The sequence below is a fragment of the Pseudophryne corroboree genome, chromosome 1 (genome assembly GCF_028390025.1).
Source record: "Pseudophryne corroboree isolate aPseCor3 chromosome 1, aPseCor3.hap2, whole genome shotgun sequence".
NCBI lineage: Eukaryota > Metazoa > Chordata > Amphibia > Anura > Myobatrachidae > Pseudophryne > Pseudophryne corroboree.
Genome location: NC_086444.1, coordinates 1,087,614,314 through 1,087,641,057, shown reverse-complemented (window position 1 = coordinate 1,087,641,057; position 26,744 = coordinate 1,087,614,314). Strand labels below are relative to the sequence as shown.

At 51.8% G+C, this 26,744-nt stretch overlaps 2 protein-coding genes across 5 annotated transcripts in view; one reads left to right on the top strand and one right to left on the bottom strand.

Moving 5' to 3' along the window:
* The window catches only part of LOC134927206 (uncharacterized), a 605,974-nt gene extending 582,542 nt beyond the window's left edge, over nucleotides 1–23,432 (bottom strand). The window contains exon 1 of the mRNA XM_063921361.1: nucleotides 22,923–23,432. Within this exon, the coding sequence (XP_063777431.1) occupies nucleotides 22,923–23,325 (403 nt within the window). The 5' untranslated portion in view covers nucleotides 23,326–23,432. The remainder of the gene's footprint in view (nucleotides 1–22,922) is intronic.
* Nucleotides 23,433–23,520: 88 nt separating this feature from the next.
* LOC134927186 (uncharacterized) overlaps nucleotides 23,521–26,744 on the top strand; it is a 362,077-nt gene continuing 358,853 nt past the window's right edge. For 2 of the 4 annotated variants that reach the window (XM_063921319.1, XM_063921339.1), the window contains exon 1: nucleotides 23,775–23,929. The gene's annotated coding sequence lies outside the window, so the exon portion shown is untranslated. Of the gene's footprint in view, nucleotides 23,600–23,774; nucleotides 23,930–26,744 lie in introns of those variants that run through there. The other 2 variants (XM_063921310.1, XM_063921329.1) reach the window with 2 other exon arrangements.

Genomic DNA, 26,744 nt, shown 5'->3' with positions numbered 1-26,744 from the left:
TAACAGTAACTGCAACCACACCTGCACCTCAGTTGTGTAGTTTGCAGTCTCTATATGTTGGGGATCAGAACATACTTGCCTACTCTCCCGGAATGGCCGGGAGGCTCCCGAAAATCGGGTGACCCTCCCAGCCCCCCGGAAGAGCAGGCAAGTCCCCCCTGCCCGTCCGCCTACTTTGTGTGTAAAGTGGGTGGTCCGGGCAGACGATGACGCGATTCTTGCTGAATCGCGTCATCGTAGCCACGCCCCCTGCATTGTAATTCCGGTGATCACGGCATTACAGAGCGGGGGCGTGGCTTAGAGACGGCATCACTGTAACCACGCCCCCGTCCCACCCTTGCTCCGCCCCCGTACTGCCTCCGGCCCACCCCCTCCATTCGTCAAAGTGCTCCCGGCCCGCCTGTTGAGCCGACCTGGCTGCTCTCTCCCGCAGAGAGCAGCCAGCATGTCGGTAAGTATGGATCAGAATGAAATGTGAAATATACTGTACTGTAGAATGAACACAGTCAGTCACTCCTTGGCTCCAGGCCAGAAACAAAGAGGTTCAATTAGATGTTAGTTTGCTTTCATAAACTGTGCTTGCAAAGTGTTTTTCATCTAATGTAAATCTTTACAATAGTTTGAAGTACAGAAAACATGTATTTCTTGCAATTTTCCAGTGTTTGTAAATCACTGGAAAAAACACTTGTAACTTCCATCTGCAAGTTTAAAAAACCCTTCTTCACTCCCCCGTCACCCGGATCCATGGCACTTCATGCTAATATGGATGAGATTGTCCATATTGGCTTGCATGTTTAAACGAGGCAGCACCAACGATGAACGAGCGCAGGGCCGCGCATCGTTCATCATTGGTGCATACAGCCATACACACTGAAAGATATGAACGATATCTCGTTCATTAATTAACTAGATCGTTCATATCTTTCAGTGTAATCTCTAGGTGTGTAGGGCCCTTTAATCCGGTTAACTGGACGATATGTAGTTCCGATGTGGATATATATCAGCCACAGCGCTAAGATACCCACAATCACGGGCACCAGCAAGTCATTCTCTGGGTCGTCCCGTCTGACGTGCTGTATGCCCAATGGGACAACCCAGGGAACGACAGCATGCATTTTAATAGACTATTATCGAGTGATAAAACTTGTTTTGAATGTACTCATTGCATATGATAAATGGTGCTCCGGCCGATCAGCTCCCAACTGCCTGTGTTCCGCTCCTGTCATGTGTTTGAAAAATTACAGTTGGTAGCTGATTGGCTGGGGCACCATTTATCATATATAACGAGTTTTATTATTTACAACGAGTTTTATCACTCAGGGTGGGATGTACTAAAGGGAAAATACGGTAAAACCCCTCTTTTTGGGGGTTTTACCGCATTTTCATATATACTAAGACCCGGCCGCTGGGATTTCACTGCTGAGGGTATCGTCATCTTTTTATGGCGATACCCTATAGAATCCTAAGGGCTTTTTTTGCACCTACCGCCGCCGATGCCGCACCCGACGACCCATCCTCACTTGTATCCAGCCAGCACTCCACGATCCCTCAGCTCCTTCTCCCCCGCAGCACAGCCATTTCTGCTTCCGGCTTCATTGGGGAGAAGGAGGAGCCCAAAGACTCCCAGCACACGTCACCTCCCGTGGCTGGGAGGCAGGGCCAGCTCCAGGCCTACTAGCACCCTGAGCGAGAAAGTCGGCGCACGCACTCCTGGAAAAGTGGGCATGACCTCGCAATTTCATATTATCAAACTATAAATAAATATATTTTCACACCCCCTCTACGCACACAATTAGCAGCCTTACACATAACAGCCACAGTAGTGTTCCTTACACACAATGTCTCCAGTATAGTGCCAGATACACATACTGTCTACAGTAGTGCATTGCCAGATAGACATGACATGCCCCCCAGTAGTGCCAGCTACACATGATATGCCCCCCAGCAGTGCCAGATAGACATGACATGCCCCCCAGTAGTGCCAGCTACACATGATATGCCCCCCAGCAGTGCCAGATAGACATGACATGCCCCCCAGTAGTGCCAGCTACACATGATATGCCCCCCAGCAGTGCCAGATAGACATGACATGCCCCCCAGTAGTGCCAGCTACACATGATATGCCCCCCAGCAGTGCCAGATAGACATGACATGCCCCCCAGTAGTGCCAGCTACACATGATATGCCCCCAGCAGTGCCAGATAGACATGACATGCCCCCCAGTAGTGCCAGCTACACATGATATGCCCCCCAGCAGTGCCAGATAGACATGACATGCCCCCCAGCAGTGCCAGCTACACATGATATGCCCCCCAGCAGTGCCAGATAGACATGACATGGCCCCAGCAGTACCAAATTGATATGATATGCCCCCCAGCAGTGCCAGCTACACATGATATGCCCCCCAGCAGTGCCAGATAGACATGACACGGCCCCAGCAGTACCAGATAGATATGATATGCCCCGCAGCAGTGCCAGCTACACATGATATGCCCCCCAGCAGTGCCAGATAGACATGGCATGCCCCCAGCAGTGCCAGATAGACATGACATGCCCCCCAGCAGTGCCAGATCAGTTGCGCACGCAGGAGGGGGGTCCGAGTACCTGGAAACCCCCCCGATGAGCCAACATTTTTATTTTTGAGACGGAGACAGTACTGAGCTCCGCCTTCCGGCTCAGTCAGTGCGCGCTATGGGAGAGACGTCATGACGTCTCTCTCATAGTGCAGAGGAGCGGGCGACGAGAGGACTGCAGCGGCCGGACACGGAGCGGGGCTTGGTAAGTATGGTGTGTGCTGTGTTTTTTTATTTTTTTTATTTGTGTAGCAGCTGGGGGGCAAACTACTGAGAGGTCATTACTACGGGGGCATTATTACTGGGGGGGCAAACTACTGAGGGGCATCTACTGGGGTCATTACTACTGGGGGGCATTTACTGGGGGACATTACTACTGGGAGCAAACTACAGGGGGCAAACTACAGAAGGGCATTACTACTGGGGGACAGACTACTGAGGGGCAGTACTACTGGGGGACATTACTACAAGGGGGCAAACTACAGGAGGGCATTACTACTGGGGGGCAAGCTACTGAGGGGCATCTACTGGGGGGCATTTACTGGGGGGCATTACTACTGGGGGACATTACTACAGAAGGGCATTACTACTGGGGGACAGACTACTGAGGGGCAGTACTACTGGGGGACATTACTACAAGGGGGAAAACTACAGGAGGGCATTACTACTGAGGGGCATCTACTGGGGGGCATTTACTGGGGGACATTACTACTGGGGGGCATTACTACAGGAGGGTATTACTACTGGGGGGGCATTACTACTGGGGGGCAAACTACAGAGGGGCATCTACTGGGAGACATTACTACTGGGTGCAAACTACAGGGGGCAAACTACAGGAGGGCATTACTACTTGGGGCATAACTACAGTGGCATTACTACTGGGGGCGTAACTACAGGGGTTAAACTACTGGGGGCATTACTACTTGGAGGCATTACTACTGGGGGCTAAACTACAAGGGGGCATAACTACAGGGGCTAAACGACTGGGGGCATTACCATTAAGGGCATTACTACTGGGGGCACTACTAATGAGGGCATTGTAAAGGGGGCACTTCATAAGGGGCATCAATCCTGGGGTCATAAGGGGCACTGCTATTGCGAGCATTGCATAAGGGGCACCACTACTATGGGCTCTATATAAGGGGCGCTACCACTGTGGGCATTGTATAAGAGGTGCTACTGCTGTAGGCATTATGTGTATTATGGGGTGCTACTACTGTGGGCGTTATTACTATTGTGTAACACGCCCCTTTTTTTGAGACCACGCCCCTTTTAGCAGCGCGCGCCAACGGCGCGCGCAATACCTTTGTTGAATTGCCACCGTGGGAAGGGGGGTGAGTTCCACCACCTCTCTAGGACCACTTTAAGCACTGCCCCCAGCAGTGCCAGCTACACATGATATGTCCCCAGCAGTGCTAGATAGATATGATATGCCCCCCAGCAGTGCCAGATAGACATGATATGCCCCCCAGCAGTGCCAGCTACACATGATATGCACATGATTACTGATGTGCATCGGAAATTTTTCGGGTTTTGTGTTTTGGATTCGGTTCCGCGGCCGTGTTTTGGATTCGGATTCGTTTTGGCAAAACCTCCCTGAAAGGTTTTTGTCGGATTCGGGTGTGTTTTGGATTCAGGTTTTTTTTTTACAAAAAACCCTCAAAAACAGCTTAAATCATAGAATTTGGGGGTCATTTTGATCCCATAGTATTATTAACCTCAATAACCATAATTTCCACTCATTTTCAGTCTATTCTGAACACCTCACAATATTATTTTTAGTCCTAAAATTTGCACCGAGGTCGCTGGATGACTAAGCTAAGCGACCCAAGTGGCCGACACAAACACCTGGCCCATCTAGGAGTGGCACTGCAGTGTCAGACAGGAAGGCAGATTTAAAAAATAGTCCCCAAACAGCACATGCAGCAAAGAAAAAAAAAGGTGCACCAAGGTCTCTGGATGGCTAAGCTAAGCGACACAAGAGGCCGACACAAACACCTGGCCCATCTAGGAGTGGCACTGCAGTGTCCGACAGGATGGCACTTCAAAAAAATAGTCCCCAAACAGCACATGATGCAAAGAAAAAAAGAGGCGCAATGAGGTAGCCGTGTGACTAAGCTAAGCAACTCAAGTGGCCGACACAAACACCTGGGCCATCTAGGAGTGGCACTGCAGTGTCAGACAGGATGGCAGATTTAAAAAATAGTCCCCAAACAGCACATGAAGCAAAGAAAAAAAGAGGTGCACCAAGGTCGCTGGATGGCTAAGCTAAGAGACACAAGTGGCCGACACAAACACCTGGCCCATCTAGGAGTGGCACTGCAGTGTCAGGCAGGATGGCACTTCAAAAAAATAGTCCCCAAACAGCACATGATGCAAAGAAAAAAATAGGCGCAATGAGGTAGCTGTGTGACTAATCTAAGCGACCCAAGAGCCGACACAAACACCTGGCCCATCTAGGAGTGGCACTGCAGTGTCAGACAGGATGGCACTTCAAAAAAATAGTCCCCAAACAGCACATGATGCAAAGAAAAAAAGAGGCGCAATGAGGTAGCTGTGTGACAAAGCTAAGCAACCCAAGTGGCCGACACAAACACCTGGCCCATCTAGGAGTGGCACTGCAGTGTCAGACAGGATGGCAGATTTAAAAAATAGTCCCCAAACAGCACATGAAGCAAAGAAAAAAAGAGGTGCACCAAGGTCGCTGGATGGCTAAGCTAAGAGACACAAGTGGCCGACACAAACACCTGGCCCATCTAGGAGTGGCACTGCAGTGTCAGGCAGGATGGCACTTCAAAAAAATAGTCCCCAAACAGCACATGATGCAAAGAAAAAAATAGGCGCAATGAGGTAGCTGTGTGACTAATCTAAGCGACCCAAGAGCCGACACAAACACCTGGCCCATCTAGGAGTGGCACTGCAGTGTCAGACAGGATGGCACTTCAAAAAAATAGTCCCCAAACAGCACATGATGCAAAGAAAAAAAGAGGCGCAATGAGGTAGCTGTGTGACAAAGCTAAGCAACCCAAGTGGCCGACACAAACACCTGGCCCATCTAGGAGTGGCACTGCAGTGTCAGACAGGATGGCAGATTTAAAAAATAGTCCCCAAACAGCACATGATGCAAAGAAAAAAAGAGGTGCACCAAGGTCGCTGGATGGCTAAGCTAAGCGACACAAGTGGCTGACACAAACACCTGGCCCATCTAGGAGTGGCATTGCAGTGTCAGGCAGGATGGCACTTCAAAAAAATAGTCCCCAAACAGCACATGATGCAAAGAAAAATGAAAGAAAAAAGAGGTGCAAGATGGAATTGTCCTTGGGCCCTCCCACCCACCCTTATGTTGTATAAACAGGACATGCACACTTTAACAAACCCATCATTTCAGGGACAGGGTCTGCCACATGACTGTGACTGAAATGACTGGTTGGTTTGGGCCCCCACCAAAAAAGAAGCAATCAATCTCTCTTTGCACAAACTGGCTCTACAGAGGCAAGATGTCCACCTCCTCCTCATCGTCCGATTCCTCACCCCTTTCACTGTGTACATCCGCCTCCTCACAGATTATTAATTCGTCCCCACTGGAATCCACCATCTCTGGTCCCTGTGTACTTTCTGGAGGCAATTGCTGGTGAATGTCTCCACGGAGGAATTGATTATAATTCATTTTGATGAACATCATCTTCTCCACATTTTCTGGAAGTAACCTCGTACGCCGATTGCTGACAAGGTGACCGGCTGCACTAAACACTCTTTCAGAGTACACACTGGAGGGGGCGCAACTTAGGTAAAATAAAGCCAGTTTGTGCAAGGGCCTCAAAATTGCCTTATCACTGACCTGGTTTGGGAGTGTTGTGGACTCGGGGCTTCTTCCGATGACCGGGAAGAGGAACCGCTACTGGGTCGCAGTAGAGATGGCCGGATGTAGGTCTTCCTCATGCAGGATTAAGGCGGCAAGCAGGAAGCACAGAGGAATTCTTGAAGGTCTCCTGCAAGACAAGACTTGTAGAAATACTGAAGGCTGAGGTACTGAGATATTGAAGACACTGTGGTGTTGGAGACACTGTGGTGTTGGAGGCACTGAGGTGCTGGGAGTACAGGGAGTGCTGGGAGGCACTCGGAGGCACGAGGGTGCTTGGAAGCACGGAGGTGCTTGGAGGCACGAGGTGCTTGGAGGCACGGAGGTGCTTGGAGGCACGAGGTGCTTGGAGGCACGGAGGTGCTTGGAGGCACGAGGTGCTTGGAGGCAGGGAGGTGCTTGGAGGCACGAGGTAATTGGAGGCACGAGGTAATTGGAGGCACGGAGGTGCTTGGAGGCACAGAGGTGTTTGGAAGCACGGGGTGCTTGGAGGCACGGGGTGCTTGGAGGCACGAGGTGCTTGGAGGCACGAGGTGCTTGGAGGCACGGAGGTACTTGGAGGCACGGAGGTGCTTGGAGGCACAGAGGTGTTTGGAGGCACGAGGTGCTTGGAGGCACGGGTTGCTTGGAGGCACGGAGGTGCTTGGAGGCACGAGGTGCTTGGAGGCACGGAGGTGCTTGGAGGCACAGGGGTACTTGGAGGCACGGAGGTACTTGGAGGCACGGAGGTACTTGGAGACACGGAGGTACTTGGAGACACGGGGTGCTTGGAGGCACAGGATGCTTGGAGGCACAGGATGCTTGGAGGCACAGGAGATCACAGGGACGAAGGAGCTCTGGAATCACAGCTTCCTCAGGAGAAATGAAGATACTCAGGCACCGGATCTCTGCCTGGTGTCTGGTTTTAAATCCCCCGCCCTAGCCTGATTGGCGGAGCAGGCAGGTGACGTCAGACCTGCTCCGCCTCCTTGCCCTCGCTTATGATGGCGGCGTCCTTGCTTCCGGGAAGCCGCCGGGGGGACGCGCCGACCCACCGCCGAAGCCGGAGACCGCCAGGAGAAGAGAGGCGCCGTGCAGACCAGGACACACGCAGGGACAAGCGCGGCCGCCGCTGCCCGAGGTGCGTGACAGTACCCCCTCCTCCAGGAGTGGCCCCTGGACACTTCCCGGGCTTAGTCGGATGTCTGGAGTGGAAGATCCGAACCAGACGAGGAGCCGTTACTTCAGTAGCCTCAATCCAACTTCTCTCCTCAGGACCATAACCCTTCCAGTCCACCAAGTACTGTAATTTTTTATGAAGATAACGAGAGTCAAGAATAGCTTTGATTTCAAACTCTGCTCCAGCTTCTGCCACTACAGACGTTGGCCTAGGGAATGCTGAGTGGAACCGATTCAGAATGAGGGGACGGAGTAGAGAAACATGAAAGGCGTTAGGTATTCGAAGATGGGCAGGCAAACCCAGTTTACAGACCACAGGATTTAAGACTTGTAGCACCGGGTAAGGACCGATGAATCTTGGAGCGAATTTCATGGTGGGCACCTTCAACCGGAGATTACGTGTGGACAGCCATACCCTGTCCCCAACCTTATATTGAGGTGCGGCTCGCCGTTTCTTATCTGCGAAGAACTTGTACCGGACAGAAACCTTCTTAAGATTAGCATGAACCTTTCTCCAAATGTGTCCAAAGTGTTGTAGAGTGGACGCTACAGCAGGAACCTCTACTATCGGAAGGCTTGGAAATTCTGGAACACGGGGATGGAACCCGTAGTTGACGAGGAATGGTGATTCCCCAGTGGAAGAATGAAACAAATGGTTATGGGCAAACTCCGCCCAAGGCAACAACTCCACCCAGTTGTCCTGTGAAGGAGAGAGATACAGACGAAGAAAAGTCTCTAGATCTTGATTGACTCGTTCAGTTTGACCATTTGTTTGGGGATGATAAGCGGACGAAAACTTAAGTTTAATTTGCAGGGTTGAACAGAGGGCTTTCCAAAACCTGGCGGTGAACTGTACTCCACGGTCAGAAACAATCTCTTGTGGCAATCCATGCAAACGAAAATGTTCTCGGATAAACAGTAGAGCCAGTTTCGGTGCTGTCGGGAGACCAGTCAAAGGCACAAAGTGTGCCATCTTCGAAAAACGGTCAACGATAACCCAAACGGTGTTGCAACCCTTGGAACAGGGCAAGTCAGTGATGAAGTCCATGGAAATGTGAGTCCAGGGTCTCACAGGAATAGGCAGAGGACGAAGTAACCCTGCAGGAGGCAGACGAGGAGATTTATGTTGTGTACATTGGGGACAAGAATTAACGCAATCTTGTACATCCTTTCTCATGGTGTTCCACCAGTAAGACCTTTGCAGAAACTTGTACATCTTCTGGGCACCGGGATGACCGGAAAACTTGGAGTTATGGACCCACAGTAGTATTCCTGGCCGGAATCTAGCTGGTACGGACATTCTTCCAGGAGGAGGAGCTGGAGTAGTTAAAGCAGCAGAGACAGAAACTGGATTCAGAATTAAACCCCGCTCAGGAGGTTCATCCTCGTCTGTGGAAACTTGTGAACGGGAAAGCGCATCTGCTTTAATATTGAGAGTCCCGGCCCGGTACTTGATAATGAACGAGAATCGGGAAAAGAAAAGTGCCCATCTCGCCTGGCGAGGATTCAAGCATTGTGCGGATTTGATGTACAACAAATTCTTGTGAGCCGTGTAGATGGTAAACACATGTTTAGCCCCTTCCAGAAGATATCTCCACTCTTCCAAGGCAGATTTGATAGCCAAGAGTTCCTGGTCTCCAATAGTGTAATTTCGTTCGGCCGGAGAGAATTTACGAGAATGGAAGCCACACGGATGTAATTTCTTATCAGAGGAGTACTGGGAGAGAACAGCCCCAACCCCGACTGAAGATGCATCAACTTCTAAGAAGAAGGGTTCATCGAAATTTGGTTGTTGGAGAACTGGAGCCGTCATGAAAGCTAACTTTAAGTGAGAAAAAGCTACAATGGCTTCCGGAGGCCACAAACTTGGATTAGAACCCTTCCTCGTCAGGGCGGTAAGGGGCGCAACAATGGTGGAGAAACCCTTAATGAATTTCCTGTAGTAATTCGCAAAGCCCAGGAACCTTTGTATTGCTTTCAAAGAAAGAGGCTGAGTCCAGTCACGAATGGCAGACAGCTTTTCCGGATCCATGCGAAGCTCCGTCCCCGAGATGATATAACCGAGGAACGGAATAGATGTTACTTCAAAGGTACATTTGGAAAGCTTAGCATAGAGATGATTCTCTCGTAAACGGTGGAGCACCTCTTTGACTTGAGTCCTGTGTTCGACAAGATTCTTGGAAAAGATCAGTATGTCGTCCAAATATACCACAACACTCTGATACAGCATGTCACGAAAAATTTCATTGACGAATCCCTGGAAAACCGCGGGAGCATTACTAAGACCAAACGGCATCACCAAGTATTCGTAATGCCCATCTCGGGTATTAAAGGCAGTCTTCCATTCATCCCCCTCTCGGATGCGTATAAGCTTATAAGCTCCCCTCAAGTCGAGTTTGGAAAAAATGCGGGCACCACGAACCCTATCAAATAATTCTGTGATTAGTGGCAAGGGGTATTTATTCTTAATAGTAATGTCGTTTAAACCGCGGTAGTCGATGCATGGTCTCAACCCCCCGTCCTTTTTCTTCACGAAAAAGAAGCCCGCACCAGCAGGGGAGGAAGAGGGGCGAATAAATCCCTTGAGCATATTGGACTTAATATACTCCGACATGGCTTGAGTCTCGGGAAGAGACAGAGGATATGTGCGACCACGGGGTGGCGTCTTCCCTGGGACAAGGTCAATAGGGCAGTCCCAAGGCCTGTGAGGTGGTAACAGGTCAGCAGCTTGTTCCGAAAATACGTCCTTGTATCCTTGATATGCCTCCGGAATGTGCTCTTCATCCGTTTTGGAGGTGACACGGAGCGGACAAACAGGAGTAAGACAATTAGTGTGACAAAAGGAACTCCGGGACAGAATTTGTGACGACTTCCAGTCGATGTGGGGATTATGACTTTTTAGCCAAGGCATTCCAAGAACCAGATCATGGGGCATTTCTGGGATCACCAAGAGTTCCAAATCTTCCTGATGTAGAGCCCCGACCTGCAGCTTAACTGGCCCCGTGCGCCACATTATAAGACCTTTGGAAATTCTAGTCCCGTTGATAGCCGTCAGTGAAATTGGCCGCTCGATAGGCCGTAACTTTAAACCCAAGCTTTGGGCACAGAAGGAAGAAATGAAGTTCCCTGCAGCTCCGGAATCCAATAGGGCTTCACAAGACTTGGAGACTGAATCGGAGACTAGAGTTACTGGAAGCAAACAGTCCGAAGTTGGAGAAGCTTTTGTCGTAACCCCCAGCTTGACTCCTCCGGAACAAGCTAGGCCTGCCCGTTTCCCGGACGAGATTTACAAGACTTAAGAAAATGATCCGCGGCTCCACAGTAAAGGCAGAGTTTACCCTCACGACGACGCTGTTGTTCTTCCGGAGACAGTCGGGATCGGTTAATTTGCATGGGCTCATCTGAGCTAGGTGAGGCCACCGGTCTAGGAGTAGGATTCCGGAACCTGGAACGATCCGGACGGCTACGTTCTCTTCCACGCTCCTGCATCCCAAGATCCACCTTGACGCAAAGAGAAATCAGATCTTCTAATGGATCCGGCAGATCTCTGGTAACCAGCTCATCTTTCAGCCGGTCGGAAAGACCGTTCCAGAAGGCAGCTCTCAGGGCGTCATTATTCCAGCGTAGTTCGGAAGCAATGGTCTGGAAATGAACCACGTACTGCCCCACGGAACGGGCGCCCTGTCGAACACGGAGCAAGTCGGAAGAAGCAGTGGTCATTCTGCCGGGTTCGTCGAAAATCCTTCGAAAGGACGAGATGAAGTTGGTATAGTTGGAAACCATGGGATCAGATCGTTCCCATAATGGAGACACCCAATCCAAAGCAGAACCTTCCAACAGAGAAATAATATATGCTACCTTGGACCGGTCTGTAGGAAAGTTGTGTGCAAGTAGCTCAAAATGTACCTCGCATTGGTTCAAGAAACCACGACAATTTTTAGGATTCCCATTATAGCGGGACGGAGTAGGCAGCTGAAGGCGTGGAGTGATACCGGCCGATGGTTGAACATTGCTGGCAACGGCAACTGGTGCGACTACTGGAACAGGTGCCGGAATTACTGAGGCTAGAGATGCCTGAATCTGATCCAGACGCCCGGACAGCTGCTGGAGGTACTGCATCACCTGGCCTTGTGCCGCTTCCTGACTTTGTACTCGAGAAGCCAGGTTCTGGATGGCACTTGAGTCCGTGTTCCGATTCCCCGGGTCCATGTGGCCTGAGTATACTATCACTGACCTGGTTTGGGAGTGTTGTGGACTCGGGGCTTCTTCCGATGACCGGGAAGAGGAACCGCTACTGGGTCGCAGTAGAGATGGCCGGATGTAGGTCTTCCTCATGCAGGATTAAGGCGGCAAGCAGGAAGCACAGAGGAATTCTTGAAGGTCTCCTGCAAGACAAGACTTGTAGAAATACTGAAGGCTGAGGTACTGAGATATTGAAGACACTGTGGTGTTGGAGACACTGTGGTGTTGGAGGCACAGAGGTGCTGGGAGTACAGGGAGTGCTCGGAGGCACGAGGGTGCTTGGAAGCACGGAGGTGCTTGGAGGCACGAGGTGCTTGGAGGCACGGAGGTGCTTGGAGGCACGAGGTGCTTGGAGGCACGGAGGTGCTTGGAGGCACGAGGTGCTTGGAGGCACGAGGTGCTTGAAGGCACGAGGTGCTTGGAGGCAGGGAGGTGCTTGGAGGCACGAGGTAATTGGAGGCACGGGGTAATTGGAGGCACGGAGGTGCTTGGAGGCACAGAGGTGTTTGGAGGCACAGGGTGCTTGGAGGCACGGGGTGCTTGGAGGTACGAGGTGCTTGGAGGCACGGAGGTACTTGGAGGCACAGAGGTGCTTGGAGGCACAGAGGTGTTTGGAGGCACGAGGTGCTTGGAGGCACGGGGTGCTTGGAGGCACGGAGGTGCTTGGAGGCACGAGGTGCTTGGAGGCACGGAGGTGCTTGGAGGCACGGGGGTACTTGGAGGCACGGAGGTACTTGGAGACACGGAGGTACTTGGAGGCACGGAGGTACTTGGAGACACGGAGGTACTTGGAGACACGGGGTGCTTGGAGGCACAGGATGCTTGGAGGCACAGGATGCTTGGAGGCACAGGATGCTTGGAGGCACAGGAGATCACAGGGACGAAGGAGCTCTGGAATCACAGCTTCCTCAGGAGAAATGAAGATACTCAGGCACCGGATCTCTGCCTGGTGTCTGGTTTTAAATCCCCCGCCCTAGCCTGATTGGCGGAGCAGGCAGGTGACGTCAGACCTGCTCCGCCTCCTTGCCCTCGCTTATGATGGCGGCGTCCTTGCTTCCGGGAAGCCGCCGGAGGGATGCGCCGACCCGCCGCCGAAGCCGGAGACCGCCAGGAGAAGAGAGGCACCGGGCAGACCAGGACACACGCAGGGACAAGCGCGGCCGCCGCTGCCCGAGGTGCGTGACATGCCTCTTTTTCCTGCCAGTATACGTACGGACTGTCTGACGGGCCTACTTGGATGCGGTCACTCATATAATCCTCCACCATTCTTTCAACGGTGACAGAATCATATGCAGTGACAGTAGATGACATGTCAGTAATCGTTGGCAGGTCCTTCAGTCCGGACCAGATGTCAGCACTTGCTCCAGACTGCCCAGTTGCGGGAGAATGTGAAGGAGGAGCTGTTGACGGGTCACGTTCCGCTTGACTTGACAATTTTCTCACCAGCAGGTCTTTGAACCTCTGCAGACTTGTGTCTGCCGGAAAGAGAGATACAACGTAGGTTTTAAATCTAGGATCGAGCACGGTGGCCAAAATGTAGTGCTCTGATTTCAATAGATTGACCACCCATGAATTCTGGTTAAGCGAATTAAGGGCTCCATCCACAAGTCCCACATGCCTAGCGGAATCGCTCTGTTTTAGCTCCTCCTTCAATGTCTCCAGCTTCTTCTGCAAAAGCCTGATGAGGGGAATGACCTGACTCAGGCTGGCAGTGTCTGAACTGACTTCACGTGTGGCAAGTTCAAAAGGTTGCAGAACCTTGCACAATGCTGAAATCATTCTCCACTGCACTTGAGTCAGGTGCATTCCCCCTCCTTTGCCTATATCGTAGGTAGCTGTATAGGCTTGAATGGCCTTTTGCTGCTCCTCCATCCTCTGAAGCATATAGAGGGTTGAATTCCACCTCGTTACCACCTCTTGCTTCAGATGATGGCAGGGCAGGTTCAGGACTGTTTGCTGGTGCTCCAGTCTTCGGCACGCGGTGGCTGAATGCCGAAAGTGGCTCGCAATTCTTCGGGCCACCGACAGCATCTTTTGCACGCCCCTGTTGTTTTTTACATAATTCTGCACCACCAAATTCAATGTATGTGCAAAACATGGGACGTGCTGGAATTTGCCCAGATGTAATGCATGCACAATATTGGTGGTGTTGTCCGATGTCACAAATCCCCAGGAAAGTCTAATTGGGGTAAGCCTGCCTAGGAACGAGTTGGCGTTTGCGAGATGCTGCTACAGTGGGCTGTCACAGTCATATAGTCCTGAGTCTGCCCTGCTCCACTTGTCCACATGTCCGTGGTTAAGTGGACATTGGGTACAACTGCATTTTTTAGGACACTGATGACTCTTTTTCTGACGTCTGTGTACATTTTCGGTATCGCCTGCCTAGAGAAATGGAACCTAGATGGTATTTGGTACCGGGGACACAGTACCTCAATCAAGTCTCTAGTTCCCTGTGAATTAACGGTGGATACCGGAAACACATTTCTCACCACCCAGGCTGCCAAGGCCTGAGTTATCCGCTTTGCAGCAGGATGACTGTTGTGATATTTCATCTTCCTCGCAAAGGACTGTTGGACAGTCAATTGCTTACTGGAAGTAGTACAAGTGGTCTTCCGACTTCCCCTCTGGGATGACGATCGACTCCCAGCAGCAACAACAGCAGTGCCAGCAGCAGTAGGCGTTACACTCAAGGATGCATCGGAGGAATCCCAGGCAGGAGAGGACTCGTCAGACTTGACAGTGACATGGCCTGCAGGACTATTGGCTTTCCTGTCTAAGGAGGAAATTGACACTGAGGGAGTTGGTGGTGTGGTTTGCAGGAGCTTGGTTTCAAGAGGAAGGGATTTAGTGGTCAGTGGACTGCTTCCGCTGTCATCCAAAGTTTTTGAACTTGTCACTGACTTCTGATGAATGCGGTCCAGGTGACGTATAAGGGAGGATGTTCCTAGGTGGTTAACGTCCTTACCCCTACTTATTACAGCTTGACAAAGGCAACACACGGCTTGACACCAGTTGTCTGCATTTCTGTTGAAATAATTCCACACCGAAGAGGTGATTTTTTTTGTATTTTGACCAGGCATGTCAATGGCCATAATCGTCCCACGGACAACAGGTGTCTCCCCGGGTGCCTGACTTAAACAGACCACCTCACCATCAGAATCCTCCTTGTCAATTTCCTCCCCAGCGCCAGCAACACCCATATCTTCATCCTGGTGTACTTTAACAGTGACATCTTCAATTTGACTATCAGGAACTGGACTGTGGGTGCTCCTTCCAGCACTTGCAGGGAGCGTGCAAATGGTGGAAGGCGCAACCTCTTCCCGTCCAGTGTTGGGAAGGTCAGGCATCGCAACCGACACAATTGGAATCTCCTTGGGGATTTGTGATTTAGAAGAACGCAGTTATTTGCTGTGCTTTTGCCATTTTAACTCTTTTACATTTTCTAGCAGGAGGATGAGTGCTTCCATCCTCAGGTGAAGCTGAACCACTAGCCTTGAACATAGGCCAGGGCCTCAGCCGTTCCTTGCCTCTCCGTGTCGTAAATGGCACATTGGCAAGTTTACGCTTCTCCTCAGACGATTTTGATTTAGATTTTTCGGTCATTTTACTGAGCTTTATTTGTTTGGATTTTACATGCTCTCTACTATGACATTGGGCATCGGCCTTGGCAGACCACGTTGATGGCGCATTTCATCATCTCGGCCATGACTAGTGGCAGCAGCTTCAGCACGAGGTGGAAGTGGATCTTGATCTTTCCCTATTTTACCCTCCACATTTTTGTTCTCCATTTTTTAATGTGTGGAATTATATGCCAGTAATATATCAATAGCAATGGCCTACTACTATATATACTGCACACAACTGAAATGCAACACAGGTATGGATGGATAGTATACTTGACGACACAGAGGTAGGTAGAGCAGTGGCCTACTGTACCGTACTGCAATATATTATATACTGGTGGACAGCAAACTGTGCAAAACTGAAATGCACCACAGGTATGAATGGATAGTATACTTGACGACACAGAGGTAGGTAGGGCAGTGGCCTACTGTACCGTACTGCTATATATTATATACTGGTATACAGCAAACTGTGCAAAACTGAAATGCACCACAGGTATGGATGGATAGTATACTTGACGACACAGAGGTAGGTAGAGCAGTGGCCTACTGTACCGTACTACTATATATTATATACTGGTGGACAGCAAACTGTGCAAAACTGAAATGCACCACAGGCATGGATGGATAGTATACTTGACGACACAGAGGTAGGTAGAGCAGTGGCCTACTGTACCGTACTGCTATATATTATATACTGGTGGACAGAAAACTGTGCAAAACTGAAATGCACCACAGGTATGGATGGATAGTATACTTGACGACACAGAGGTAGGTAGAGCAGTGGCCTACTGTACCGTACTGTTATATATTATATACGGGTGGACAGCAAATTGTGCAAAACTGAAATGCACCACAGGTATGGATGGATAGTATACTTGACGACACAGAGGTAGGTAGAGCAGTGGACTACTGTACCGTATTGCTATATATATAATTATACTGGTGGTCAGCAAAATTCTGCACTGTCCTCCTACTATATACTACAATGCAGCACAGATATGGAGCGTTTTTCAGGCAGAGAACGTATAATACTGGTGGTCACTGGTCACTGGTCAGCAAAACTCTGCACTGTCCTCCTACTATATAATACTGCTGGTCCCCAGTCCCCACAATAAAGCAATTAGCACACTGAGCACAGATATTTGCAGCACACTGAGCACAGTCAGATATGGAGCATTTTTCAGGCAGAGAACGTAGATATTTGCACTTGCAGCACACTGAGCACAGATATTTGCAGCACACTGAGCAGTGCCAGCTACACATGATATGCCCCCAGCAGTGACAGATAGACATGATATGCCCCCCAGCAGTGCCAGATAGACAAGACATGCCCCCCAGCAGTGCCAGATACACATGACATGCCCCCTGCAGTGCCAGATAGACATGACATGCCCCCCAGCAGTGCCAGGTAGACATGACATGCCCCCCAGCAGTGCCAGCTACACATGACATGCCCCCTGCAGTGCCAGATAGACATGACATGCCCCCCAGCAGTGCCAGCTACACATGATATGCCCCCCAGCAGTGCCAGATAGATATGATATGCCCCCCAGCAGTGCCAGATAGACATGATATGACCCCAGCAGTGCCAGCTACACATGAAATGCCCCCCAGCAGTGCCAGCTACACAAGATATGTCCCCCAGCAATGCCAGATAGACATGATATGCCCCCAGCAGTGCCAGAAACACATGACAAGCCCCCCAGCAGTGCCAGATACACATGACATGCCCCCCAGCAGTGCCAGATACATAAATGCCCCCACAGTGCCAGATACATAAATGCCCACACAGTGCCAGATATGCCCCCACAATGCCAGATACATAAGTGCCCCCACAGTGCCAGATATGCCCCCACAGTACCATATACATAAATGCCCCCACAGTGCCAGATACATAAATGCTCCCACAGTGCCAGATACATAAATACTCCCACAATGACAGATCCTTAAAGTCCCCCACAGTGCCCAATACATAAATGCCCCCACAGTGCCCGATACATAAATGCCCCCACAGTGCCAGATACATAAATGCCCCCACAGTGCCTGATATGCCCCCATACTGCCAGATACATAAATGCCCTCACAGTGACAGATACATAAATGCCTCCACAGTGCCCGATAAATAAATGCCCCTACAGTGCCTGATGCATAAATGCCCCCACAGTGCCAGATACATAAATGCCCCCACAGTGCCAGATATGTCCCCACAGTACCTACTGTGCTGGGAGGGGGAGTGCTGTGGGCTGCGGGCGGACTTGCTAAACTATTCAGTGCGCGCTGCGCAGTGCGCACAGAACAGTTTAGAGCAGCAGGCTAGCTCCAGGCTTGAATATGGCGGTGCCCACTAAGGGTGGCGCCCTGCGCGGCCGCTCTATTCGAACATGCCTGGAGCCGGCCATGCTGGGAGGTGACGAACCCCACAGAGACCTCCCCTCCCCCTTCCCGCACATCTTCTGAAAGGTATTGCCTCTGTCACCGCATTGCTATGTTAATCGCATATGTTAGTACAGTACATGTGCGATTAGCATCGCTGCGAGGGGCGGCAATGTATTTTAATACATCCTGCCCTCGTTGATAAATGGGTCCTTAAATGTGGCAGGCAGAGGCGTAACTAGGGTTTTTGGAGCCCAGCGCAAGATGTAAATTGGCGCCCCCCCTCCCTCCCAAAAAAAGCACACAAAAAGAAGCATGTGCACGCGCCGAAGGCGCACAGTGCCAGTTACATTGCCCCACAGTGCCAGATACAATGCCCCACAGTGCCGGATACATGCCCCACAGTGCCAGTTACATTGCCCCACTGTGTCAGATACATGCCCCACAGTGCCAGATACATTGCCCCACTGTGCCAGATACATGCCCCACAGTGCCAGTTACATTGCCCCACAGTGCCAGATACAATGCCCCACAGTGCCGGATACATGCCCCACAGTGCCGGATACATGCCCCACAGTGCCAGTTACATTGCCCCACTGTGTCAGATACATGCCCCCAGTGCCAGTTACATTGCCCCACTGTGTCAGATACATGCCCCACGGTGCCAGTTACATTGCCCCACTGTGCCAGATACATGTCCCACAGTGCCAGTTACATTGCCCCACAGTGCCAGATACAATGCCCCACAGTGCCGGATACATGCCCCACAGTGCCGGATACATGCCCCACAGTGCCAGTTACATTGCCCCACTGTGTCAGATACATGCCCCACAGTGCCAGATACATTGCCCCACTGTGCCAGATACATGCCCCACAGTGCCAGTTACATTGCCCCACTGTGCCAGATAGATGCCCCACAGTGCCAGTTACATGCCCCACAGTGCCAGATACATGCCCCACAGTGCCAGATACATTGCCCCACTGTGCCAGATACATGCCCCACAGTGCCAGTTACATTGCCCCACTGTGTCAGATACATGCCCCACAGTGCCAGATACATTGCCCCACTGTGCCAGATACATGCCCCACAGTGCCAGTTACATTGCCCCACAGTGCCAGATACATGCCCCACAGTGCCAGTTACATGCCCCACAGTGCCAGATACATGCCCCACAGTGCCAGTTACATTGCCCCACTGTGTCAGATACATGCCCCACAGTGCCGGATACATGCCCCACAGTGCCAGTTACATTGCCCCACTGTGTCAGATACATGCCCCACAGTACCATATACATAAATGCCCCACAGTGCCAGATACATAAATGCTCCCACAGTGCCAGATACATAAATACTCCCACAATGACAGATCCTTAAAGTCCCCCACAGTGCCCAATACATAAATGCCCCCACAGTGCCCGATACATAAATGCCCCCACAGTGCCAGATACATAAATGCCCCCACAGTGCCTGATATGCCCCCATACTGCCAGATACATAAATGCCCTCACAGTGACAGATACATAAATGCCTCCACAGTGCCCGATAAATAAATGCCCCCACAGTGCCTGATGCATAAATGCCCCCACAGTGCCAGATACATAAATGCCCCCACAGTGCCAGATATGTCCCCACAGTACCTACTGTGCTGGGAGGGGGAGTGCTGTGGGCTGCGGGCGGACTTGCTAAACTATTCAGTGCGCGCTGCGCAGTGCGCACAGAACAGTTTAGAGCAGCAGGCTAGCTCCAGGCTTGAATATGGCGGTGCCCACTAAGGGTGGCGCCCTGCGCGGCCGCTCTATTCGAACATGCCTGGAGCCGGCCATGCTGGGAGGTGACGAACCCCACAGAGACCTCCCCTCCCCCTTCCCGCACATCTTCTGAAAGGTATTGCCTCTGTCACCGCATTGCTATGTTAATCGCATATGTTAGTACAGTACATGTGCGATTAGCATCGCTGCGAGGGGCGGCAATGTATTTTAATACATCCTGCCCTCGTTGATAAATGGGTCCTTAAATGTGGCAGGCAGAGGCGTAACTAGGGTTTTTGGAGCCCAGCGCAAGATGTAAATTGGCGCCCCCCCTCCCTCCCAAAAAAAGCACACAAAAAGAAGCATGTGCACGCGCCGAAGGCGCACAGTGCCAGTTACATTGCCCCACAGTGCCAGATACAATGCCCCACAGTGCCGGATACATGCCCCACAGTGCCAGTTACATTGCCCCACTGTGTCAGATACATGCCCCCACAGTGCCAGTTACATTGCCCCACAGTGCCAGATACAATGCCCCACAGTGCCGTATACATGCCCCACATTGCCGGATTCATGCCCCACAGTGCCAGTTACATTGCCCCACTGTGTCAGATACATGCCCCACAGTGCCAGTTACATTGCTCCACTGTGTCAGATACATGCCCCACAGTGCCAGTTACATTGCCCCACTGTGCCAGATACATGTCCCACAGTGCCAGTTACATTGCCCCACAGTGCCAGATACAATGCCCCACAGTGCCGGATACATGCCCTACAGTGCCGGATACATGCCCCACAGTGCCAGTTACATTGCCCCACTGTGTCAGATACATGCCCCACAGTGCCAGATACATTGCCCCACTGTGCCAGATACATGCCCCACAGTGCCAGTTACATTGCCCCACAGTGCCAGATACATGCCCCACAGTGCCAGTTACATGCCCCACAGTGCCAGATACATGCCCCACAGTGCCAGTTACATTGCCCCACTGTGTCAGATTCATGCCCCACAGTGCCAGATACATGCCCCACTGTGCCAGATACATGTCCCACAGTGCCAGTTACATTGCCCCACAGTGCCAGATACAATGCCCCACAGTGCCAGATACAATGCCCCACAGTGCCGGATACATGCCCCACAGTGCCAGTTACATTGCCCCACTGTGTCAGATACATGCCCCACAGTGCCAGATACATTGCCCCACTGTGCCAGATACATGCCCCACAGTGCCAGTTACATTGCCCCACAGTGCCAGATACATGCCCCACAGTGCCAGTTACATGCCCACAGTGCCAGATACATGCCCCACAGTGCCATATACATTGCCCCACTGTGCCAGATACATGCCCCACAGTGCCAGTTACATTGCCCCACTGTGTCAGATACATGCCCCACAGTGCCAGATACATTGCCCCACTGTGCCAGATACATGCCCCACAGTGCCAGTTACATTGCCCCACAGTGCCAGATACAATGCCCCACAGTGCCGGATACATGCCCCACAGTGCCGGATACATGCCCCACAGTGCCAGTTACATTGCCCCACTGTGTCAGATACATGCCCCACAGTGCCAGTTACATTGCCCCACTGTGTCAGATACATGCCCCACAGTGCCAGTTACATTGCCCCACTGTGCCAGATACATGTCCCACAGTGCCAGTTACATTGCCCCACAGTGCCAGATACAATGCCCCACAGTGCCGGATACATGCCCCACAGTGCCGGATACATGCCCCACAGTGCCAGTTACATTGCCCCACTGTGTCAGATACATGCCCCACAGTGCCAGATACATTGCCCCACTGTGCCAGATACATGCCCCACAGTGCCAGTTACATTGCCCCACTGTGCCAGATAGATGCCCCACAGTGCCAGTTACATGCCCCACAGTGCCAGATTCATGCCCCACAGAGCCAGATACATTGCCCCACTGTGCCAGATACATGCCCCACAGTGCCAGTTACATTGCCCCACTGTGTCAGATACATGCCCCACAGTGCCAGATACATTGCCCCACTGTGCCAGATACATGCCCCACAGTGCCAGTTACATTGCCCCTCAGTGCCAGATACATGCCCCACAGTGCCAGTTACATGCCCCACAGTGCCAGATACATGCCCCACAGTGCCAGTTACATTGCCCCACTGTGTCAGATACATGCCCCACATTGCCGGATACATGCCCCTCAGTGCCAGTTACATTGCCCCACTGTGTCAGATACATGCCCCACAGTGCCAGATACATGCCCCACTGTGCCAGATACATGCCCCACAGTGCCAGTTACATTGCCCCACAGTGCCAGATACAATGCCCCACAGTGCCGGATACATGCCCCACAGTGCCGGATACATGCCCCACAGTGCCAGTTACATTGCCCCACTGTGTCAGATACATGCCCCACAGTGCCAGAAATATTGCCCCACAGTGCCGGATACAAGCCCCACAGTGGCAGATAATTGCCCCATAGTGCCAAACACATGCCCCACAGTGCCAGATACATGCGCCACAGTGCCAGATACATGCCCCACAGTGCCAGATACATGCCCCACAGTGCCGGATACATGCCCCACAGTGCCAGTTACATTGCCCCACAGTGCCAGTTACATTGCCCCACGGTGCCAGTTACATTGCCCCACAGTGCCGGATACAATGCCCCACAGTGCCAGTTACATTGCCCCACATTGCCAGATACATGCCCCACAGTGCCAGTTACATGCCCCACAGTGCCAGATACGTGCCCCACAGTGCCAGATACGTGCCCCACAGTGCCAGATACATGCCCCACTGTGCCCGTGCCCCCCCCCCCCCTTCACTCACCGGCCGCTTATGTGAGGGGAGGAGAGTGCAGCGCCTCTCCTTCCCCTCACCGCTCCGTCCAGGTCTCCCGGCTGTGTCTGGCGCCGGTTCGCTAGCCAATCAGAGCTCGCTGACCGGCAGCTAATCAGGAGCCGGTCCGCAAGCTCTGATTGGCTAACGCCGGAGACCGGACACAGCAGCTCTGCTGGCAGCGCTGCTAGTGCTGGCAGCGGCGGTGAGGGGAGAGAGAGACGCTGCGCTCTCCTCCCCTCACATTTAGGGTTGACGGGGGCGAGTGGGGCATGATGCCCTGGCCGCCGTCGGCGCCCCCCTCTCCTGGGCCTGCCAAGGTGCCCAAGGCACGTGCCCCACTCGCCCTACCCTAGATACGCCTCTGGTGGCAGGTAACGATAAAGCACGCCGTTGTCTACTGCATCATGCAAAGGATGGCGCAATGTATCATGCTGTATATCGTGCCGTCGCTGGGTACACACATCGCTTAGTGTGTGCCCAGCATGACAGCGGTGTTTTGCTGATTAATGTACCTGAAATAATTGGCTGTGGGATGACTTGGCTTCTGTCTGGAACTTTGTGTACTTCAATGGACTTTACTTTTAATTTGTCTGTTAATTGTGATTGCAGTCTTTCCTCCAAGCTCCTGTAATCATTGCGCTGTGGTCCAAAAAATTCAATGAACAAGTTGCCTTCATTCTCTGTGCTTGAAGCTGATGGAACTAGATCAATCTCCCGCACAGTCAATCCGAACATCATCCCGGCTTCTTCAATCACTTTTCTTAGTAATTCCTTTTGGAGTTTGTAGAGGACTCGTACAGAGTTATCTGCTTTGATAACAGGACATATAATGCCGACCTCTGTCCGTGTGAACTGATCACAGACACGGATCAGGGTTGTCTCCCGCCTGGCTTTTTTTGGAGAAGGTTCCATCATGTTTCCCTGCTGCTCTCTGCAGGGTCTGCTATTATTAGGCAATTAGAGCTGTGCGGCCCCTGTGATGTATATGTGTATGCAGAAAGCACGAAATCGGGAGATCACGCTGGGGATAATGTAGCCAGAGTAATAGAGTGAGAGAGGCGTGTCGGAAGATCAGTGTGTTCTATGAGGAAGTAACTGTACTGTACGTACAGAATAAGAAATGAAAGTTACTGTGTTGGAGGCTGACACCTGAAAGGACAGGTGATACACATTTATGTTCAGAGTACAGGTAAGCCATTCTTTATGCACATTATATAAATCAATAGGAAATCTGGACACACAGTATGCAGCCTGCTGCACCCTAGGGGCAATAGTATCAGTACTACCAGGGCCGGCTCCAGGCATGTTCAAATAGAGCGGACGCGCAGGGCCCCACCCTTTATGGTCGCCGCATGCTGGCACTGCCATATTCGAGCCTGGAGCCAGCCTGCAGCCCTACACTGTTCTAATCTGTGCGCGCTGTGCGGTGCTGGCATCTGACGCGTGCACTGATAGCACGCACTGAATAGTTTAGCAAGTCTGCCCGTGGTCCACAGCACTGCCCCTCCCAGGACAGCAGGTACTGTGTGGGCATTTCGGGCACTGTGGGGGCATTTATGTATCTGGCACTGTGGGGGCATTTCGGGCACTGTAGGGGCATTTATATATCAGGCACTGTGGGGGCATTTCGGACACTGTGGGGGCATTTATGTATCGGACATTGTAGAGGCATTTATATATCTGGCACTGTGGGGGCATTTATGTATCTGGTACTGTGGGGGCATTTATGTATCTGACACTGTGGGGGCATTTGTATCTGGCACTGTGGGGGCATTTGTATCTGGCACTGTGGGGGCATTTATGTATCTGGCATTGTGGAGCATATCTTGCACTGTGGGGGCATTTATGTATCTGGCACTGTGGGGGCATATCTGGCACTGTGGGGGCATTTATGTATCTGGCACTGTGGGGGAATTTATGTGTCTGGCACTGCTGGGGGCATATCATGTGTATCTGGCACTGCTGGGGGCATATCATGTGTAGCTGGCACTGCTGGGTGGCATATCATGTCTATCTGGCACTACTGGGGTGCATATCATGTCTATCTGGCACTGCTGGGGGCATATCATGTGTAGCTGGCACTGCCAGGGGGCATATCATGTGTAGCTGGCACTGTTGGGGGGCATATAATGTCTATCTGGCACTGCTGGGGGGCATATGATGTCTATCTGGCACTGCTAGGGAGCATATGTGTAGTTGGCACTGCTGGGGGCATATCATGTGTAGCTGGCACTGCTGGGAGGAATAGCATCTGTAGCTGGCACTGCTGGGGGCATATAATGTGTAGCTGGCACTGCTGGGGGGCATATCATGTGTAGCTGGCACTGCTGGGGGGGCAAATCATGTCTATCTGGCACTGCTGGGGGGCATATCATGTGTAGCTGGCTCTGCTGGGGGGGCATATCATGTGTAGCTGGCTCTGCTGGGGGGCATATCATGTCTATCTGGCACTGTTTTGGGGTATATCATGTGTATCTGGCACTGCTGGGGGCATATCATGTGTAGCTGGCACTGCTGGGGGGCATATCATGTGTAGCTGGCTCTGCTGGGGGGCATATCATGTGTAGCTGGCACTGCTGGGTAGCATATAATGTCTATCTGGCACTGCTGGGGGGCATATGATGACTATCTGGCACTGCTGGGAGGCATATGTGTAGCTGGCACTGCTGGGGGCATATCTTGTCTAGCTGGCACTGCTGGGGGGAATATCTTGTCTATCTGGCACTGCTGGGGTGCATATCATGTCTATCTGGCACTGCTGGGGGCATATCATGTGTAGCTGGCAATGCTGGGGGCATATCATGTCTATCTGTCACTGCTGGGGGGCATATCATTTGTAGCTGGTACTGCTAGGGGGCATATCATGTCTATCTGCCACTGCTATTGGGCATATCATGTGTATGTGGCACTGCTGTGGGGCATATCATGTCTATCTGGCACTGCTGTGGGCATATCATGTGTAGCTGTCACTGCTGGGGGCATGTCATGTCTATCTGTCACTGCTGGGGGGCATATCATGTGTATCTGGAACTGCTGGGGGCATATCATGTCTATCTGGCACTGCTGGGGGGCATATCATGTCTATCTGGCACTGCTGGGGGGCATATATGTAACTGGCCCTGCTGGGGGCATATCATGTGTAGCTGGCACTGCTGGGGGCATATCATGTCTATCTGGCACTGCTGGGGGCATATCATGTCTAGCTGGCACTGCTGGGGGGCATATCTTGTCTATCTGGCACTGCTGGGGGCATATCATGTCTATCTGGCACTGCTGGGGGCATATCATGTCTAGCTGGCACTGCTGGGGGGCATATCTTGTCTATCTGGCACTGCTGGGGGCATATCATGTGTAGCTGACACTGCTGGGGGCATATAATGTCTATCTGGCACTGCTGGGGGGCATATGATGTCTATCTGGCACTGCAGGGGGCATATGTGTAGCTGGCCCTGCTGGGGGCATATCATGTGTAGCTTACACTGCTGGGGTAATATCATTTGTTGCTGGCACTGCTGGAGGCATATCATGTCTATCTGGCACTGCTTGGGGGCATATCATGTGTAGCTGACACTGCTGGGGGGCATTTTATGTGTAGCTGGCACTGCTGGGGGACATATCATGTGTATAAGGCACTGCTGTGGGGCATATCATGTCTATCTGGCACTGCTGGGGGGCATATCATGTCTATCTGGCACTTCAGGGGGGCATATCATGTGTAGCTGGCACTGTTGGGGGGCATATCATGTCTATTGGGCACTGCTGGGGGGCATGTCATGTCTATCTGGAACTGCTGGGGGGCATGTCATGTCTATCTGGCACTGCTGGGGGGCATATGATGACTATCTGGCACTGCTGGGAGGCATATGTGTAGCTGGCACTGCTGGGGGCATATCTTGTCTAGCTGGCACTGCTGGGGGGAATATCTTGTCTATCTGACACTGCTGGGGTGCATATCATGTCTATCTGGCACTGCTGGGGGCATATCATGTGTAGCTTGCAATGCTGGGGGCATATCATGTCTATCTGTCACTGCTGGGGGGCATATCATGTGTAGCTGGCACTGCTAGGGGGCATATCATGTCTATCTGCCTCTGCTATTGGGCATATCATGTGTATGTGGCACTGCTGTGGGGCATATCATGTCTATCTGGCACTGCTGTGGGCATATCATGTGTAGCTGTCACTGCTGGGGGCATGTCATGTCTATCTGTCACTGCTGGGGGGCATATCATGTGTATCTGGAACTGCTGGGGGGCATATCATGTCTATCTGGCACTGCTGGGGGGCATATGATGCCTATCTGGCACTGCTGGGGGGCATATGTTTAGCTGGCC